At 41.8% G+C, this 22269-nt stretch overlaps 1 protein-coding gene across 3 annotated transcripts in view; it reads left to right on the top strand.

The window, feature by feature from the left end:
- LOC147024932 (thrombopoietin receptor-like) overlaps window positions 1-22269 on the top strand; it is a 73056-nt gene that overhangs the window by 45566 nt on the left and 5221 nt on the right. Inside the window, exons 7-11 of one of the 3 annotated variants that reach the window (XM_085885353.1) lie at window positions 3024-3196; window positions 3847-3995; window positions 4519-4681; window positions 18102-18189; window positions 18377-21960. In XM_085885353.1, coding sequence (XP_085741479.1) covers window positions 3024-3196; window positions 3847-3995; window positions 4519-4681; window positions 18102-18189; window positions 18377-18539 — 736 coding nt within the window. In that variant the 3' untranslated portion in view covers window positions 18540-21960. The other 2 variants (XM_085885351.1, XM_085885354.1) reach the window with 2 other exon arrangements.

The following is a 22269-nucleotide window of genomic DNA, read 5'->3' on the forward strand; positions in this document are numbered from 1 at the left end:
TGAAAATGAGTGTGCCAGTCTGCCCTTTGAGAACATTTCCTCCATAAAGGATTCCACAACTGTACGGAGTCGCTCTTCTGCCTGAAGCCATTGGCACTTCCTGCGGGTGCCTCGTTAATTTTCCGCCACTAAACTTTGGCCGTCGTTCTGATACTATTAGTTGAAAAAAAGGACCGCCGTGTGCAGGTGTCAGAGATCCAACCCCATGCTACAGCATAACCAAAACACCCACAGCATAACCAACCAATCCACCCAGCAGAACTAATCGACCAACCCACCCACATAATCAACCCACGCAATAGAAACAACCAACCAACTCACCCAGCAGAACAAACAAACAAACAAGCAAGAAAGATATCCATCCACCCATTGGGACCACACTCTGTGCAGAGCATTGGTGATGCCGAAGCAGTCTCCTTGGCTATTGGACACAATCCTGGACGGGTCGCCACTCCAACACAGGATACCAGCATATAGCATTCATTCAGCCAATCTCAGAAGGATGACAGGCTGAGTCAACCCCACCTGGTATTAATTCAACAGACAAGTGGGATTTTAACTCGGGATCCCAGGATCCCAAGCCCACCACCCTTTACCATTAAGCCAACACCAGGCATAAGAAAGACATCACGCAGAGCACTATACTTATGAAATCCCGAAAACAAATTTGACCTTTAAAATAATTGGTGGTTGAATTCAGTGACATAACAAACAAATCCTGTTCAAATTTCAAGTCGGTCTTTTCTGCGTCTAGTTTGTTGACGTTGTGAAGAAAATGAGCAGACACGTACTCACAAACTGGGTGCATGTGTCTCGGACTTCTCCATCCGGGATCCGACAGACATCTTTGGCCTATTATATCCGTACAGAGTATTGTGAAATGTCAAAAATCATCATATTTCTGAACAGCAAAGATATCGCGGAATATTTATTACCAGCAAATAAAAAAGGTCGGCAGAGATTAGGTAAATTTTTACCGCCGGGGTAAACCGGGTTCAATGTTTTTTTTTTTTTTTTTTGTAATCTAATTGAAAACTAATTACGATTTTCCTCGAAGTTTGGATTAACTTGAAGCAACTTTTACTTCTTTGGCATGATTTTATTGACTCGTGAACATAAATTTTACGCTCAAGTTATTTCTCTTTCTTCACTCTGCCGCTGAAGATGGATGGAGGTTATGTTTTTCACCCCCGCTCGTCTGTGTCCAGGATATCTGGAAAAGTTATTGACGGATTTGGACCGAACTAGTTGAGCAGGATGGGTGTGTGACGAGGACGAATTGATTAGATTTTGGTGATGCATCGGAATCGACACAGCAGTTCAGAATCGGAATAGATTCTCAAATTTTAAGAAATCGCCCAAGCCGAGACAACATGGTGGATTCCGCAAGGCTGGTCTGCCTCACTCATTCTAATTTTTTTTTGTATTTTGCTGTTAAGAGGTGTGAGGTGTTACTAAAGGTGCATATGTTGAGGTGTACTGAAGAACTCAAGAAACTTTGTGAATTATGTGACAAAAAAACAAACAGCATCTCTTTTGGTTTGGTTGTAATATAATTTTTAAACCAGGCTTTGTGGAGACCTCCACTTTGTTCATAGGCCGAAAACTATCTTCATATAATCCATGGTAAGTTGTTACCGAATTGAATGTTTTTGAATAAATCAATAAGTTGTAAAACTCGTTTTATTCTCTTCTTTTCTTTAAGCATCAGGTGCAGACAACAACTCAATACGTTCCTCATTGAACCTCCAATTTTAAGCTCTTTCAACCAGTGCAAGAATAAAAGGCTTCCCTTTTTTTTTCCATCATGGTATTTTTACCAAGGGCTTCTCCTACTTTGATTGTTATGGGATAAAATTGTTGTCATGATAACCATTGACTAGCCAATCATCCCAGCAGAACAAAACCACACAGCAGAACCAACCAATCAACCAACCTTCCCAGCAGAAAAAAAACACCTAGTAGAATCAACCAACCATCCCAACAGAACCACCCAATCAACAAAACAACCCAGCAGAACAAAACCACACAGCAGAACCAACCAACCAATAAACTAATCATCCCAGCAGAACCAACCAATCAACTGATGATCCCATCAGAACCAACCAATCAACTGATGATCCCATCAGAACCAACCAATCAAATTATGATCCCATCAGAAACAACCAATCAACAAATCATCCCAGCGTTACCAATCGATCAGCAAACCATCCCAGCAGAATCCCAAATCAATCAACCAACCCAGCAGAACAAAACCACCAATCAACCACCCAGCAGAACAAAACCATCCAGAAAAACCACCAATCAACCACCCAGCAGAACAAAATCACCAACCAACCACCCAGCAGAACCTTTACCAAGAAACTGCTTTGACAACAACGATACTCTGTCAAGTGTCTGGAACATTAATGATGATTTCTGATAAATATAGTCGATACATTGTTTGTCTATAAACTTCCATGTACAAGAAAGCATGCTTGTTTATGCCATCAAAATGTCATTGTTCCATCAAAAAAATTAATCCAGGATCTAAGGCTCAGAGTGGAGCTACCACACACACACACATCTCAAACACATTGACGCACACATCGACACAGAACACAGAACTATTAGACGAGACAAACATAGCCGTCACTTGCTGGGGCACTTTGGGTACAAGCGACTCCACAACAATGGTGCTGTCTTCCTCACCACACTCAGCAGGGCATTTCTTGAGGAGGAATTTCCTCTTCCCCATGGATGCGAACCTATGGTTGATTGTCCGTGCTCTGTCCTTCAAAATGCTGAACGTCAAGCAAGGAAGCAGCACGTTCAATTTTTAAAGTCTTTTGTGTGACTCGGGATGGGATTCGAACCACCGACCTCCCAGACTCGGAGTGCCAGATGCTCCAACCATTACATCATTGAGTGATTCCAGTAAATCTGTGATTTCTAAAATGTCAAAAAAATCATGCTTGATGGCATAGCCTAGCGAACATGTTGATATGCTGAATTTCCGTGTGCTGCATACATTGGTGATGCAGGAGCATGAATGCCACTTGTGTCGATGTGGAGAACCTGTCCAGTGAAGACCTGGTCATGTACCGCTGCGAGTTTGGATCACCTGCGGCAGAGAATATCAGTGTTGCTCTGCGAGCAGAGAATTGGAGAGGGTGGTACAGTGTGTCACATCGGCCATTCTTCCTGCATCAAGTGGGTGAGCTACAGTTACAAACTAGCCATAGACCATGGACATTGTATTGGAATACTGTAAAGAGAAATACGGGTGAAAATGAAGTTTTAAAGGAGTTTTGAGAAGATTGAAGTAAAAGCGGAGCATGTTTCAGGTATAAGAGGGGGGAAGGATAGGAAGATTATATATATATATATATATATATATATATATATATATATATATATATATATATATATATATATATATATATATATATATATATATATATATATATATATATATATATATATATATAATGGCTTCAAAAACTTGAGGAGCAAATATAAGCTGAATACAGATCTGGCTGTGTAAAGTGACGTCATGGACATCCTATTATTATGCTCATCTTTTTAACTGTTCGTTTTGCATCTTGATGTGCCAGGTCCTCATCCTCCTCATCCTTGATTCTCAAAACATGCTTCAATCCACCCTTCCTATAATGTAGTGGGTTTTTTTGGTTCAGCATTAAATTATACAGTGTTGTATAAATTCGACTTCTGACCGAAGGTTATAATAATTGTAAGTGAGCCTCCATTTGAATGTACTTCAGTAGACTGCAAACTGAACGCTTTAAGTTCATAACATCACAAACTGCTTGATTTTAGTTTATTCTCCGTTTCTACCTTTTGTAGTGGAACCTGCTGCTCCCATCAACGTGAATGCGGCACCAGGTCCAAACAGCCTGGAACTCATGGTGACTTGGTCAGTACCCATCCTGGCTCTGCAATACCTGCTGCAATATGAGATCCGATACTCGGAGTATGGCAACAACATCTGGAAGGTAAGGAAAATTGATCGCACAACTTAGGAGGGCTTTAGTCCATCTTCTTTGGGTGGCTACATACCTTAGATACTGAGATGGTGGTGTTGCTCCCTGGGGTACGTCGTCTCTCAGAGGGCTGTCTCTTCCCTTCACATTTTTGATAAATATTTCCTCAACCATTCCACATCTGGACCTCTGAGCTGGTGGTACTGAAAATGTTTGTTTTTTTTTATCTCGGTACAAATTGTCACCTTTTCCTCCTTAAAGAAATTAATGAGTTGGTCCATTATTTTATCTTGGACAGGAAATATTTTCAAGTGTTTGTGCATTTGTTAGCCTCTGCTAGTCATTCAACAATTTTTTCGTTTTATGCTTTAAAATTGATTTGTGTTGTGCCATTTAAGAAGTTGACACTGAGACGATGTTCTCAAATAATAAACCTTTGACTTTTGGCAAATTTTAACGTTTTATCAACCCGAGCTGAAGCATTACATCATGCACTGAAGACTGAACCTTCCGTTCTATCCTTTCTGAAATGCAGCTGATTCAAGTAAAGGAAAACAGCTCAAGTCTGAGGCTACAGGATATGCTCGCGAACAAGATGTACAGAGTGCAAATCCGGGCTGCTCCTGATACTCCAGAGTTGCAAGGATCTTGGGGTCCATGGAGTACAACCGCTGTTGCCAAGGCTTCTTCAATGCACAGTCAGTTTGGGATTTGCCAGCAGCATGTCACTAACCTATGCACTATCGATAAGTTATTGTACACCGCTCGTTCCTAATGGCATATCCAGGCGATGCATGACAAGATCGCCGGGTGCTGAAGGAAGGGAGTACTCAGTTTTTACTCCGTTTTCTTGTTTGTCTGGGCGATATCTCAGCCATCCTTTGAGCAAGGAAGCTGAAATTTGGAGACAAAACTGAAGAATGGATGTGCTTTCGCAAAAAGTATTTTTTTAATTAATTACTTATTTATTATAGATTTAGTAATTACTTATTTATTTTCATTCTCATCTGGGCAATATCTTAGATTCGACCCTAATCTCTTGATACTTGTGTTTGATACTATTTGTACATGGTACATTGATGCACCCACCGCTCCCTCCCAATTCTGTCTCCATGTGCTGCACGGCGGTATCGCCAGACGCCGAAGGTGCCCCGGTGATGTCGCGCGCTGTTCGATTTTGGTGAAGATAAACTGATCCGGATACGAGAAGTTTTTAATTTTATTGCTCATTCTTCACGATATTGGGCCAAAAATGATAAATAGCACAATATCTCAAAAAGTTACATCTGAGTTATGACAAAATGAGGTGGTTTGGTGACAAGAACAAGCTGATTATATTTTGGTTAAGGTACGGATGCAGATCTGCCTATCAGTGGGATACAAAACGTAAACTGTTCAGCTTGGTGGAGGTAAGCGCTCCACTGAGTGCCGTTCCAGTTAGTCTCTGAAAGTGGACATCTTGGGGAACCTGTAGAAACCAGCAATATCATTCTCTCCATTTCCCTGTTTTATTAAAGATTAATTAAAGCAACAGAATATGGGTATTTTAACCTTAGAAATGTTACAGTTTGATTGGTAAAAATTTTTATTTTACTGTACATTTCTTATGTGACAGTTATTTTGAGTGTGGTGACTCAGAATGTGAACTTTGGTGTCTCTTTTATGTTTTGATGATGTTCTGTCTCCCTATTCGGGTTTTCTGGCATCTACCCTATCTGATGAAATAATGGATTCGTACATAATGCTTCGTGTCCACCGCATTGAGAAAAATAAGGAGTCCAGTGTTGATAATGTTTATTATGATTTTTATTCCAAATCTCCCTTAATTTCTTGGAAATATGACAGAGCCTAACGGCAGAAAAAGATGAATCAAAATTGTGATCAGAAAATAAAATTCAGACCGTAAGTAATCCCGTCTTTGTTTTCGTGTCAGTCCCGTTATGTACGAATCATCATTTCTCGTCGGATGCAAATAACGCTAGCATTAGAAAATCTTGCCGTCTTGCAAACTTCCCCATTGATGGATATAATAGGCACTTGCAAGCGTGTTAGCACATTTCGATTTGCCGTCGAGCGCAGCGTTTGTCTTCGTGCCCGTGTCTTTGCGAGAGCCGTAATGTATGAATCCAGCGTGAGGATGCCGAGCCGAACGGGGTGACTCGCATTTGTCTGATAATTCTTCATTTTAACCAACGCTATAATTTTTTTGGTTCTTCGTGAGGATCCGAGAGGTTAAGAATTATGTTTTCCTTTTCATGTTTCAAGTGATTATTTTCAAAAGTTCGAAAGAAATAGATTCGATTTTTACGTTATTTTTCACTTACAAGTGTGGCTTTCTTTGCAACTGAACTCGTCTGTGTTTTCTTCGTAATTTATAACATCGGACTCTCTCAAAATGTGTTGTTTTTTTCTTTTTCCTGTCAGAGTAAAAATTATCTGTTTCTTATCCCAAAATATAATATTTACGTTGTTTTTTTCATCTGATTCCGTACATAACGCTGACGCCAAGCTCGAAATTCGAACGTGTATTTACAGTGTTGTATATATTCAGTGGTAACTTTAAAACCGGACGTGCTGCAGGTCTAAAAATTTAGATTTAGCTATTTGAATACATGCAGATTAACATAATGGGTTGCATTTCATGTTTCCTTTAACTTTTTTTTTTTTGCCTTGTGTAACAGTAGTGTACCCACTTTGTGAGCCATGCACACATATATATATATATATATATATATATATATATATATATATATATATATATATATATATATTTTTTTTTTTTTTACCTTTAAAAATTATTTTTCTCTGCAACCGCTTGTCTAATGGATGTGGAACTTTAAATTCTGGAGGAACTCCCCCATGGAGAATATTTTATTGATACCTCTGATGTCACAGATCAAATGGTGTGGCAGTCATATTGGATTCAAGGAAGAAAAAAAATTGTAGATCATCTTCTCTGAAACTGTTTAATGAAAAAAATAGAAACTTGGCATGTCATCAACTCCCCAGAGGGTATATGTGGTGATCATGATGATGTCATTGGTGAAGTGTTATTCCAGCCATAATGGTTGACCCTAAATCCTCATCCAAAAAAAATCTGAAACTTCATGCATCTGATGTACTACCCTGTGAAGCCGCTGTCACACCTTGACGATTTAGCCAGCGTATGCCGATTTATGAAAAATTTGTCTAAAACGCTGGCACACGTCCAATACGTTATGGGTACGTTTTGTATTCGTTAAGAACACGCTGAAAAACACTGCCATACGTCGTAGTACGCTGGCTTTAAACATTGTACTTTTGGGTTGTCCTCAAATTTTTGCATGCTTGAAATTTTAGGACGTATGCCGGCGTATGACTCGCACGTTCCGGTACGCTGGCCATAAGTTGTAGGCACGTTATGCGATCGTTGACACACGTCGACACACGTTACTTGTAAGTTACTCATAAGTCGAAACACGTCAAGGTAATGTTTAGCGTACCCGAAACTTATTTCTAAAGGCCCAGTCACACCTTGACGTTTTAGCCAGCGATGGCAACGTATTAAAATGTATGTAAAACGCTGGCTGACGTTGAACTTTTGATGTTTTTTTTTTAAGATTCGGACGTATTCATAACGAGTTGGTCGTATGCATAACATATTAGTAATGGACACAGAACGTTTCATTGTGTTATAGATAACTTATACCAACGAATGCTGAACCTGTTGTTGGCCTACACAACCGATGCCCAACGATAGTCTAACTTTGGCATAGCGCGTTGCTCGCATCGCCGACGATGTCGTGACGTAGCCTATTAAAAGGCTGACGCACAACGATCCGAATCATAACTGCCGTAGAAATGGAAGTGTCAACATCGCGGTCACACCTTGGCGATCTTGCCAGCGTATGCCGACCTAAGAAAAATGTGTCTAAAACGTTGGGGCACGTCAAATACGGTATGAGTAAGTTTGGTATACGTGAGTAGAACGCTAAAGTACGCTATCATACGTCGTAATAAGTAGAGTACGTCAAGAAATTTTAAACATGTTCAAAATTTTACGACGTACTTGGCGTATGACACACGTTCCGCATGCGATGGGGATAAGTTTTACACACGATATGTGGACGCTTACACATGTCCACAAACGCTACTTATAAGCTACTCATAAGTCGAAACACGTCGCGGTAATGTCTTTTTTACGTGAAACTTATTTCTAACTTGTGTTTGACGTGCTTTGAACCAATTCTTTACGTAGTCCCAACACACATCGACGTAGGTAGACGTATTCCAATGACGTCTTCCAGTCGACAAAATAAAATAAATGAACGTGTTTCTAGCTTACAACTGCCATATAAAGACGTGTTCCCAGCGGTTTTGGGAATTGGTATATAAAAATGCTGCTCATAAAAGGGGAACCCAACAGTGTTTTTGAGTCCTTTTTGAGTCGATGTCCATGTCAGCAGTATTAGTATTAGTATTAGTATTAGTATTAGTAGTAGTTTGTTCATGTTGGCAGTAGTAGGTGAGTGTGAGGGGGAGGGTGTGTGTCATGATGGATCGTCCTTGCGTCCGCGTGTCCACGGGTAGATTCATAGGCTGCCACTCAACGATTTAAATGGCTGCATCTCCACTATTGAAAGTAGACGCTTGCGCTCAACAATTGGATTTTTTTTACACTCAACGACTTTTAAACGGTACCACTCAGCCATTTTCATTGTTTACAATGAACGATTTAAATTGCTGTCACTCGCCTTTGTTTTTTGACGCTGGCGCTCGGAAATTTTAATCGTTTCTATTGAACGTGCTAAATCGCTCAAACTCCACTATTGAAAGTAGACGCTTGCGCTCAACAATTGGATTTTTTTTTACACTCAACGACTTTTAAACGGTACCACTCAGCTATTTTCATTGTTTACAATGAACGATTTAAATTGCTGTCACTCGCCTTTGTTTTTTGACGCTAGGGTTTTGAAATTTGAAGCGTTTCTTCTGAACGTGTTAAAACGCTCAAACTCGACTATTTTAAATAGACGCTGCCGATGGACAATTGGAATCATAGCCAAGCTAGACATCGAAGTTTGAACATCCTCGTCATTGCCAAGAAAAGTTTGAAGAATGCTGCAAATAAGTGTCCTGGCCGTGGCCGTGGACGCTGATGCAAGGACGATCCATTAACCGACGTCTTTCAGCCTATGAGTAACTTAAAAGTAACGTCTGTCGATGTGTGGTAACGATCGCGTAACGTGCCAACAACACGTTAATCATAGGTTAGAAATACGTTTCGGGTACGCTAAACATTACCTCGGCGTGTCTCAACTTATGATTAACTTACGAGTAGCATGTGTTGACGTCTGTCAACGATCGCAGACCATGCATACAACTTGTGGCCAGCGTAGCGGAACGTGTGAGTCATACGCCGGCATACGTCATGAAATTTCAAGCATGAAAAAATTTGAGGACAACCGAAAAGTACAACGTTTAAAGCCAGCATACAACGACGTATGGCAGTGTTTTTCAGCGTGTTCTCAATGTTATCAAAACTTACCCATAACGTATTCAACGTGTGCCAGCGTTTTAGAAATAAAATTCAAAAATCGGCATACGTTGGCTAAAACGTCAAGGTGTGACCGGGCCTTAACCTATGAGTAACGTTTTGTAAGCACGCTACACGAACGTTGTTCACACTTCGCAATACGTTACTTGAAAGGTCCTCATACGTCGAAACACGTCAAAGTAATGTTTTAGGTACCCGTGACTTATTTATGACCTATGAGTAACGTGCTTGGGAATTATTTGTAAAGCATGTCCTACGCACAAATACGTATGTAGTCGTATTTGACGTCTTCAGGACGACCACAGAACTTACTGAACGCGTTTATAACTTACAGATACCGTATAATGGTGTATTGGCAGCGATTAGTGGAATTGGTATATAAAAAGGGCTTCGCAGGAGGAACCCGTCTTTTTTTTAGACTTCGTGGTGAGTACATGTCCATGTCATTCCGAGAGATGGAGGATACGGCAATGCTGAGACGACAATACCTACCTGTCCTCGAACATCAACATGACCTCATCCAGTTGACACTGCACCAGTTGCGTGCCAATAGAGCCGGGAGAAGAAGACGTGAACGGAGGAGAAGGAACTGGATCAGACCACGGATCAGGAGGGGACGCCATTACGTCATGTTTGACCAGCTCATGGTGGAACTCCGGAACGAGGACCATGCATCCTTCATCAACTTCCTGCGAATGCCCCCGCGATGTTCGACGAGCTGCTAGCCAGAGTGGGTCCAAGGATAACCAAGCAGTACACCTTCTACAGGGATCCGCTTGAGCCTGGCATGAGGCTGGCTGGCACTGAGCCTGCTGCTGTTGGTGCCGTGACTGCAGTGCTGTGGAAGCGATTTAACTCGTTCAATGAAAACGATTTCAATTGCCGAGCACCAGCATCCAAAAACAATAGGCGAGTGACAGGCATTTATTAAAAGTGAAGTTGCAGCCTATGAATAGAAAACCTCACATAATCGTCGACGATACGCTGCCACGCTATGCATACGTTAGACTATCGTTGGGCATAGGTAGTGAACGCCGACAACAGGCTAAGCATTCGTTGGTATAACTTATCTATAAGTTATCGAAGCATTCTGTGTTCATTACTAGTACATTATGCATTTGTCCAAGTCGTTTTGAATACTTTAAAAACTGAAACAAAAAAATAGTTCATCGTGGAAATGAGAAAAAAAAAATTAGCCGAAAAGAACATCGAACAATGGTGCAAAGTAGTCTCCTATTCATGGACGCAACGAGGATCCATCATCACCCACACCCTCCCCATCACGCACACCTACTACTACTGACATGGACCTACTGCTACTACTACTGATACTACTGACATTGACATCTACTCAACATGGAGTCTGGAACACTGACGGGTTCCACTTGTGAAGCCCATTTGTATATACCAATTCCCCTAAACTCTGCCAAATCGACATTACACGGTAGATGTAAGTTAGAAACACGTTCAGTAAGTTCTGTGGTCGTCCGGAAGACATCAATCAAATTTGTCTACATACGACAATGTGCGTTTGAGATACGTTACACAAAGGTTCAAAGCACGCTACACATAGGTTCAAAGCACGTTACTCATAGGTTAAAAATTAAGTTTCGAGTATGCTAAACATTACCTCGACGTGTTTCGACTTATGAGTAACTTACAAGTAACGTGTGTCAGACGTGTGTAAATGATCGCGGAGCGTGCAGAGAACTTATGCCAGCGTATGCGGCACTTGTGAGCCATACGTCGAATACGTCGTAAAATTTTCAACATACTTGAAATTTCACGACGTACTAGACGTCGTGAAATGACAGCGTACTTCATTGTTTTTCAGCGTGCTCCTAACGTATACACAACTTACCCATACCGTATTCGACGTGCGCCAGCGTTTTAGACACATTTTTCAGAGGTCGGCATACGCTGGCTAAATCGTCAAGGTGTGACTGCGATGTTGACACTTCCAATTTTCAGGCGGTTATGATTTAAATCGGTGTGCGCAGGTTTTTGACAGGCTACGCCACGAGTTCGTCGGCGATACATGCAGTGCGCTATGCCTAAGTTAAACTATCGTTGGGCATAGGTTGTGAACGCCGACAACAGGCGAAGCATTCGTTGGTATAAGTTATCTATAAGACAACGAAACGTACTGTGCCGGTTACTAATATGTTATGTATACGACCAATACGTTATGAATACGACCAAAACTTAAAAAAAAACATCAAAACTTCAGCGTACGCCAACGTTTTACATACATTTTTATACGTTGCCATTGCTGGCTAAAACGTCAAGGTGTGACAGCGCCTTGAGTGAAGAATTAAATTTATGACGTCATCTGTTTGAAATATGGGATATGGTTTGAATTTTTTTTTCAAATTCACCTTCATTGATGCAATTTAGCCTTAATATGCATAAAAGTGGCTGTTAAATATCCTAATTATCAATCAATAACAAATAAAGCTACGGATAATGGCAATGTGCTGTACGTGACATCATCGGATGATATGGATATATCGGCCATAAAAGCAATGTGCTTCAACGAGTACACTTCAAGTTGCTACATAGGAACAGTATGATCCCAAATTTTTTTTAATCTTCACCGGTGGTCTTGGGGGGAGGTGGGGGGGATGAGAGGGGACGTAGATTCTCTATGGAAATGTGTATTGTGTAGCACGCTACTCATAGGTTAAAAATTAAGTTTCGGGTACGCTAAACATTACCTCGATGTGTTTCGACTTATGAGTAACTTACAAGTAACGTGTGTCCGATGTGTGTCAACGATCGCGGAGCGTGCCGAGAACTTATGCCAGCATATGCGGAACGTGTGAGCCATACGTCGAGTACGTCGTAAAATTTTAAGCATGCTTGAAATTTCACGACGTACTCGACGTACCACATAATATGACAGCGTACTTCATTGTTTTTCAGCGTGCTCCTAACGTTCACTTGGGGTGTGCACAAAATTGGGACGGATCTACATAATGCGTATGCATCCCAAGGTCACTCTCACTCGCAGAAGCTTCAAGGGGCATATAACCACACTAATATGCGACCATCCACAAATTGCATACACATTGTAAGTCCATACTCGCTCATGGAAGCCCTGAGCGCCACAAAACCCCCAGATGGGGGAGAGTATTACAAGTACCCACCCTTTACAGTTGGGATGGCAGGAAGCAGTATCCCTGTCCCCACGTTTTCCAGTGCAGTGAGGTGTTTGGAATTATATGCAGTTTTTCCTTCTTGCATGTAACCCGGGTTATTTATTTTTCTCTTTGGGAGCGATTGAGGCAGCTGCCAGTTGCCTATACATCACCCAAATAAAGGTATTGGTCAGAAGAATGTGTTGCATGTTTGGAAAAAGATCACCGATTGGGCGGCTACTCTGATAAAGGTATAAAAGGTACAAGTAGAATGGTACTCAGTGGAACACATACCTCTGCCAGGCTGAACAATTTGTTTTGTATCGCAATTAGTGTAGCAGCATAGCAAACCTGTTGTGCATTTTGTGATACAAGCAAGGTTCGTACAACGCTCTCAAAAGGCGGAAGACGCATCTCACAGATCACGTAATATTTCGTTGAAAGAAAATAATTCATCAATTCAAAAATCCTGTAAAGTAAACAGAAAATACTTATCTCAGTCAAAGAAACCGAATCGCTGATCCGATTAGAAAGATCGTAAAACAAACACGAAGTTGTGAAAAAAAAAGTATATACTTGGACCTCCACATGCACACTGGGATTGATATGGACCACAGCACCATTGCCAACATCTTGTTTGTGTGTAAAATGTTACGTCGTCGTGTTGCTACAACTCCGATGAGAAAGATTTGCGAACCTTGAGCCCATTGGAGGAAACAATTTGTTTCACTGGTCATCAGCATCATCAGCATCATCAGCATCATCAGCATCATCAGCACCATCATTTTTTTCTGCAAGGGGTTAAGGAATTCATTCACAATCATAATCATAATCAGCTGTTTTAGGTATTTACTTATTTTTTTTTCACAGGCAGGAAGTGAATGGAAAAGGTGGCCAGGTGACATTTGTTGGCCATATGATGGAGGTGGACAGATTGCTAGTGGAAAGTGGTTAATGCCCTCGGGGAGCACGAACCTGCCCTGAGGGAGCATGACTTGGCAGCTCAGGAGAAACATGAACTCATAGCAGATGCTCTGCAGTGCATAACAAGTATAATTAGGGGCGGACGCGCATCGATGAGATGTTCTCATGGCTCCTGTACAAGTGTTTGTTACTTCATGCAATAAAATACAGGATGCAAGTTTCGATTTAAACTCCTCTGGAATAGAGTTCTGTTTATTACAAGTTAATACAATGGACTCCAATTGTTGTTTTTGGTTCCCAGGTAGAGTGAAGTTTTGTGAACCAAACAAGGTACTTTTTCTATATATAAGGTCTAAGACTCGTAATGGACCTGCCACTCACACACACACACACACGGACATACTGACGAGACAAACACTTAACGCAGCCACTAAGCTTCCTGGGATACTCTGGGTACCAGCGACGTCAAAACAATGGCACCAATTTTCTCACCACACTTGGCAGGGCATTTCCTCCTCCCCATGGATGCCAACCTATAGGGATTGTCTGTGTTCTAGCCTATTAACTGCTGAACATCAAGGAAGGAAGCAAGCAGCACATACCATTTTTAAAGTAAGCACATATGACTTGGCCTGGGTTTGAACCGTTGTTTGAACCATTTGAACCATCAACGTCCCAGACTCAGGGCAGACACTCTAACCATTATACCACCAAGTCTGGCTTTTACCCCAATACCTATTGTATAGCAAAATGTTTCATTTATTTCAAAAAAACAGAACTCCTAAAAAACATTTATCAAAATTATGATAAGTTGTACCTGCATTGTTTGAAGGATGAATATGCTTCAGTGACGACTTGATAGGCATTGAATAAGGGATGCACACCCAATATTCCTTTCATACCAACATGGTAATGTAATTAGGTATTTCTATTTTAGATTGGAACACCTATTATGCTTCTGGCAAAGAAAAAAAAAATCCGCCATTTTGAAATTATTATTATTATTTTTTATCCAGCAGCACCAAAATGGCTTCAGCAACGAATGCCAAATTTTGCACGAAGATACATACTGAAGTTGTACACCTGGGTATACCTTCTTGAGCTTGACCATGAATGGACATTGAATTGACACCCTTTTCTTCACACATTTGTAGGGAAAACCTTGTTTGTAACTCGTTCAGAATGTGTTTCCTGAAGAATCTGTTCAAAATTAGGTCACTATGACATAATTTCTTAATTGCTAATGGTTTATGTCCTCACAGAAAAGTGATGATGTTCCTTGATATCTGAGAAGTCTTCTCACAAATTAGGTCTGCTGACATATTTGGCCTGATGTGGCCTTTGATGTACTTGCGAAGCCTGGTGTTGGCTTAGTGGTAAGGGTGGCGGCTTGGGATTCCAGCTTGGGATCCCAGGGTCTTGAGTTCAAGCCCCGTTGGCCGCTGAATTAAAAATACACCACGAGGTTGACTCAGCCTGTCATCCTTCCGAGGTCGGCAAAATGAGCACCAGTGTACTGGTAGGGGGTACACTGCATCAGCAGCATAGCCGCGTCCCAACCAATGATGCAACCAGCAGCCACAGGCTGCACTCAGAGAGAGAGATATATATATATATATATATATATATATATATATATATATATATATATATATATATATATATATATATATATATATATATATATATATATATATATATATATATATATATATATATATATATATATATACTTGCACTAATTGGACCATGAACCAATATCTTGGTTTGACCTATTTTCATCCCTTTTCTTACCAGTGTCCATTTTGATCCCAGAGAGAACTCCCTCATGGGAGCTCCGGGGGCCATATAACCTCACTCGTATACGACAATCTACAAATTGCGTACACATCTACATGATGCATGTTAATTGTAAGTTCATGCTCACTCGTGGGAGTCTGATGCACCTTAGATGACCTACAAACGTTTTCGCAATCTCGATCATGCTGACCTATTTATGACGACATCTGACCTATTTCTCGATTTTACCTTTGAACGTGCTGCATCTTGGGTTTCCGAGAATCCCTTTGCAAAATGGGTCACACGGACATATTTATGGCAGGATCTGAAATTTGATCCGTTTTGTTAATTAGTTCACCATTACCTAATTTAATTCGATATATTTTGCCATATTTATTTCTTCCCATTTAACAGGCTGATGCACCGTCATGTCTGTGGATTTTGAGTCAAATTTGCAATTTCAAATGGAAAGGCCTCGTCATTGTTCAAAATATCATTCCAATTCTTCCTGTGATGGTCGTTGTTCTTCACTCAGCCATTCTGCACAAAAATTATCATGATACATTTCACAACAGTTGTGTAAATAACATGCCATCACCAAGTGTTGCACGATTTTTAAATTAAAATAATTTTACTTCATTAAGCATCTGTAACCTCGGAAAGGCATTTCCCACAACACACCGTGCACGGCTTGTCTTGAGCTTGTGGTGAATTTGTTCCAGAAGCCCTCCATCCATCCATCCATCCATCCATCCATTGGGACCATACTCTGTGCAGAGCGTTGGTGCTATCTAAACAGTCTCCTTGGCCATTGGGCACAATCCTGGACGGGTCGCCACTCTGACACAGGATACCAGCAAGCTGGTACTCATTTTTCCAAACCACAGAAGGATGACAGGCTGAGTCAACCCCACCAGGTAATAATTCAACAGCCAAGCAAGATTTGAACTCAGGATCCTTGGATCTCAAGCTCACCACTCCATCCATTAAGCTAACACGAGGCATAGAAGCCCTCCAGTTTCAGTAAATGGCTTCATCAACCTTTCTTTTTCTGATAGGTGAACTGCACCCTCAACCAATATGAAATCCAAAGTGTTGCATTCATTGTTGTAGAAAATGAACAGTCGACGCATGCTCAGGATGTTCACTGTTGACAGGAAGAAGGATCTAAGGCTGCCATTGATGCAAATCACAGGACAGCCGATGCAGCCATTTTGCTTTGCAGGAATCATGGGAGCATGTGAATATGCTTGATGTCCCACGTTTAAAAAAAATAAAAAAATAAGTGTGACGTTTTATTTCTTAGCAGCCATGTATGGTGTGAGCAATTATCACACCTCCACAGTCATCATCCTGAGCTGAACCTGCTCCGTCGCAATGGCTGAAGGACGTGGTGTAAACACGATGCCTTCTCATCCACGATCGTTATTCTCCCTTGAAGTTTTTGATAAAAATCCCACTCCGACACCAATTATCACATACACTGGGTATGTGGAACCCAACTCCATGGGAAACATTTCAGCGGCTTTCAGGCCCCATCCACATGGGCCATGGCCTCGCATTATCGAGCAGTGATTGTTTAATTTGAGCTGAGTGCAAGCTTTTGTCTCGCCTTCACTGACGACTTTGTTCAACGATGTTACAATCGTGGGAAAAGAGACATCCATGCTAATGATATAAGAATATCACAAACCCTAATGAGACAATCACAGACACGGGTCTTGCTCTAATTGCGCAAGCTAGTTTACGACAAAGGATTGGCAGGGATGATGAGATTCACAAAATAACATAACTTTAGGTGAGAAAGGAGTATTAAAAATTATGGGGAAATGGGTGTGCATGGAGTCAGTAACTTGGCATATGGTGGGATATGTACCTTGCTATTCCTACACATAGACACTTGTTGAGCCGATTGAAAGCTCAGGATGGCTGGTGCTATGTGTAGCTCAGCACAGCAACACTCACATCAACAACACTTCCAGCTTCTCTGTCTCTTTGGTACCTCTCATGAGGTCTCGTGCTTCAGCCATACTCGTTTTCACCTTAAAAAAACAAACAAACCTGCATGTCAGTCTCATGGTGCTTGTGATGGTATATCTCTGTGCGCATACTGGAGAGCTCTGCCATTTCATGCTGGGTGTACCAGACCCAAGCAATTTGGTGGGGATGGAGAGTAGGGTTTGAGTTGTGGGAGAGGATCGGGGGTGTGATGGTTATAAAAAAAGAGGAATGGGAATGGCCTCCAGAGCTGCCCAATGGCTTGAATGTTGAACAGACAGCCTCATGCATACCAATATGACCCTGCCCCCGCCAAGGTGGGGCTGACAGTACAGAAACATCAGCGTTTCTTTAATTCAATCATCTAACACCGGGAGTCCCACAACTTCCCATGCACGTAACAATAATAATCTATTGTAAGTCACATCTTTTATTATTATCAATTGTGGCCTGCATCTTCAATCTCTACTCCACCTTCATCACTTTGAGTTCCCCATTGTTGCCAGGTTTAACTGATTAAGTCATTCGTTGTCCAACATTCTCTCCTCCTGTTTTCTTTGATCTGTAGAATTGCCTTATCTGTCCATCCACTGTTTTCCTGTTAACCCACATCTCCATTGTTGATATGTTGACACTCAACCCCATGCAATGTCATATACACTGGTGTCATAAAGTTAAACAAGCTTATCCAATGACAAAGTGATGTTTGGATCCCAATGGAAGTCATTTTTTGTTGCACAGACCGGAGCAGACTGATGCATTTGATGGCCTTTATTCCGATTATTACCATCTTCCTGGGACTCTTAATGGCAAACCATAACATCAGCAGGTTAGTAAGTGTGTGGAAAACACTGCACTCCTTCACATTTTCATGCATTTAAATGGATATCAGCTCATTTCACAATAAAAAAAATATATATATATATATATTTCAGAAGCTTGGTGTGATTAGCACAAGTGCAGTTGATCTTTTCTACCATCATTGACCTTCCCCACCCCAACCCTCGTCCTTGCAGATTCATGCGTTTCCTTCCCTCGACTGTCTCCTCTCTTGCCGTTCATTCATTCCGCGCTTATTTTATCCATATGTGGTCGCACTGTCCCACTATCACCACATTGCCTTGTTATCTTCTGTCATTGCCTTGTTATCTTTCCACGAGCCGACATGTATCATCTTAAAATAAATTACATGGCTTCACAAGCTAAGATGAGACAACTCAGAGTAATGGTGAGGGTTTTGTGATTCTCACAATAGTGAATGAAAAGTTCATTGTTATTGTTCTCCACTTCTTGTCGTTATATGGCTTCACATTTGTAGGTATATATCCATGACTTCTTGAAATGTTAATTGTTAAAACGGCAAGATTGTTTTTTTGTTTTGTTTTGTTTTGTTTTCTTGGCACATCAGGAACGGACTATGGGGAGCAATGTTTGAGAACAATGGCGTCATAATTGGATGCGTCAAACACTTTCTGCGATCGGTATGAAGATTTTTGAGGGTCGTCTACGAAGAAACTTGTCGTGAAAATTAAATTGATGACATCATCGATGACATGGATTGGCAGCCATATTAGATTGAAAAAACAGATCCTTTAAAAAGCTTCTTCTCTGAAAACACTTAACAGATCAAGGCAAAAGTTTATATTGTTACGAATTCGTGCCCGCCCGGTGTGCGATCGACTGCGTCAGCCAATGGCGCCCGTCTCGCCCACCGTACGGACAATTCAGTCATGACTTTCTGGAACAACGCCAGAAACCAGTCATGGGTGGGTTATTAATCCCACCACGGCCCAGTCCGTATTCTACCCGCGCGAAATAGGGTCAATTGCCAAATATCGATATATCTAAGTACCCGCGTGGGTAACCTACCGAGGGACCGTACCTCGGTGAAGGCCTGCTTGGACACGAACCGCTTAAGTGGTCCGTTCCGTTGTGGGATAACTGAGCGGGTATTATCGCCAGACCTCGCCGGACCCGATTCTATTTAACGGGTATTTAAAACCCAACTAATATTGCCAGAGCGAGATAGCTGTTCAATGGGGGAAAAATGACGTGACGACGTAACATTCACACAAGCACATTTATTATTTCTACACACATATACAGGGAATACTAAACACGCAAGCAGTAAAACAATCATGCACGGGACGGGGATAAAGACACGAGCAAGGTGAAAGCACTACGACTGTCTATCAGCAATTATCATTTACAAGCAATTATACAGTTTTACTTATAGACGGCACCACCAACATTCATTCAAAACAAAAGACAACCCTCAAAGACAAGGGAGTCAGACAGGGTCCATAGACCTTTATACCGTGGAGCCTTGGTGACTGAACGGGCCCCACGAGACCGTTGCAGGTTACCTGCACCCTTATGGTGCCTTGATGGGCAAGTCGCGACGTCTGTCCCCATGGCAGCTAGGATAGCCGCGGTTGACTCGGGCCTTCCACGGGGCCAGCGAGCTCTCTCCGGCGCTCTTCACTTGGACACGCAGGTCTGCGCAACAGAGCTGGCAGAGCGGCGCCTCCAGTCCGCGTCCATGGTGCCACACCCGGACTCCCCACCAACTGCGAGCTCCAACGAATGGGTCATTCTCCACAGACGGGCCACCACGAGCCGAAAATCCCGACCAAGAAGACCACCAGAAGAAACCACCAACACACACTACTTGGCGTCCCGTGCGCTCTTATATTCCTCCTGGCTTCTTGCTCCGCCCTCCCTTGAGCTCCTCCGGGAAGCTTTGAGAAATGGGGCGTTCCCCATTCCCAACCCTCTCGCCCCCCCCCCTCGTGGCGCATGGGAATCGTTACATGGCCCAAGCCTAGGGAGATTCATTCCCCCAAAATGAAGCCCCTCCTTCACATGACCTTTGACCGCTGGCTGGAATCGCACTTCCCCCACACCAAAGCGCGGGAAAAGCAGGCGGGAAAATCTGTGCGCCATCGGAGTTCCTTCTTGTTTTTCCCTGGCGTTATCGAAATCCTTTGTCCCTTTCGCTTTATAGAGACGGTTTTTATGAGCGGAGAGAGTTGCGATTTGGTGTGTGGAGAAGGGGGATCGGCAATTGGTGTAGCGGGGAAGGTGGTTAGGTGATTGGTGTAATTGTGGTTGGCGTGGTGGTTGAGGTGATGAGGATGGTGTGGTTTGTTGAGAGGCGCGCGTGGTGGTGGTGGTGGAAGGACCGTGGGTCTGAAGCGGTTGTTTGAGAGCGATGTTGGTGGTGGTCGAGGCGATCGTGGTTGTTGTTATAGTAGCATGGTTGGCGTTGTGGTTAAGGTGGTTGTTGTGTGGTTGGTCCAAAACAACGATAGTAAAAGAAAAACATTATCTCAAAGATCACAGCCCTGTGACACGAATAAATTCCCATTAAACAATGGTGGGGAAATCTAACTGAACACAGACTTATCGATCTAACTGAACTAAGGACCTTCATGGTGTTCTGCGAATTTCCACAGCCGTAACAATATATATGATCAACTAACCATGACAAATAAAGTTTGCTAACTAATACGTCATAGGCCGCTTGGTCGGGTGGCTATATTGGATTGAAGCTAATACCTTTAAAATTCCTCTGTCAAACCGCTGAACTAATTGATACGAAACTTTAGGTGTATCATTGAGTACATTTTAAGGAGCATCACTGACTTTAGGTGTATCCGTCACAATAAAAGTTTGAAAACTAAAACATCATCAGTTAACTGGTTTAAGAGAAAATGATTTTTAAAGATTCCTGTTGATCCAATTTGGCTGCTAAACCGTGTGAACTACGGCGTCATACTCATCAAACTTTATTCCTCGTGGCTCGCATTTTTGTAAGCGCCCACATAGAATCAATGCTCGTAGTTATTAGTGGCAGTTCTTGTGATGGATTGGCTGTGAGAAATATAGTTTGATAAAAATGACAAAATAGGATAAAAACGTCATCGCAACGAGCAGTGTGGAACGTCATCATAACGGATGGCGTGGGACGTCATAGCAATGGGTGACGTGGGACAGCAATGTCATCGCAACAGGTGGTGTGGGATGGTAACGTCATTGCATCGGGCGGCAGGGGATGGCATCATCATCAGAATGAGCAGCGTGGGACAGCATCTTCATAGGATGGCATTTTCATTGGCACGGGCATCATTCGGTACCCGAATGATGTTTGGTTTGATTGTTTGATTGTACTGAATGATTGTTTGATTGGTGTAAGTGCACGTCTATACTTATTATTATTATTATTATTATTATTATTATTATTATTATTATTCAAAAACTTAAGTTCCGAGAGTAAACGTCATGAGTGCTGTGATTGCAAACACAGACTTCTTTGATTCTCTCTGTTAATTAAGAAATCTTTATAGTTGCTTTGGGAAGCAGATACAATTATTTATCCATTATCACTGCCAATCACCTCTTTCCTGTCAATGTACAAAGCAAAACATACCCTCCTGGAGAATATTATCCTTCCACGATGTCAGAGCAACTGCAAATGTCTGGGGTATCGAGTTTTACATAGTTTTGTCCCTTTTCCTTTACACGATTATGAAGACGGCGGTCCACAAGTTTTGCTCTATTTTATGTTGTGTGTTTTAACGCTTTTATTTAACTTGCTGGCTTACTTTCAGGATCAAGAACTGGCTTTGGCCTTCAATCCCCAGCCTCAACAAATCCTTCAATGGACTCTACACTGAATTTAAAGGGAATTTTGAGGTATGGCTGGACTGTTGACATGTGAATGTTTCCATCGTAATCCCCCCCCCCCAACTTTGCCCCTCTATTGAGACAAACATGGGGCCGAGTAGTACAAGAAAAAGCACAGAATTTTAAAATCGATACAAGTCATGTTTCATTGCCCAACACTTGTCATATGAATTTGATCAGCCCAGGGTGGAGGCTCCCAAAAATATCATACTGATTCTGC

Source organism: Eptatretus burgeri, chromosome 6 (genome assembly GCF_056783735.1).
Source record: "Eptatretus burgeri isolate ZD-2024b chromosome 6, Ebu_testis_v1, whole genome shotgun sequence".
Classification (NCBI taxonomy): domain Eukaryota; kingdom Metazoa; phylum Chordata; class Myxini; order Myxiniformes; family Myxinidae; genus Eptatretus; species Eptatretus burgeri.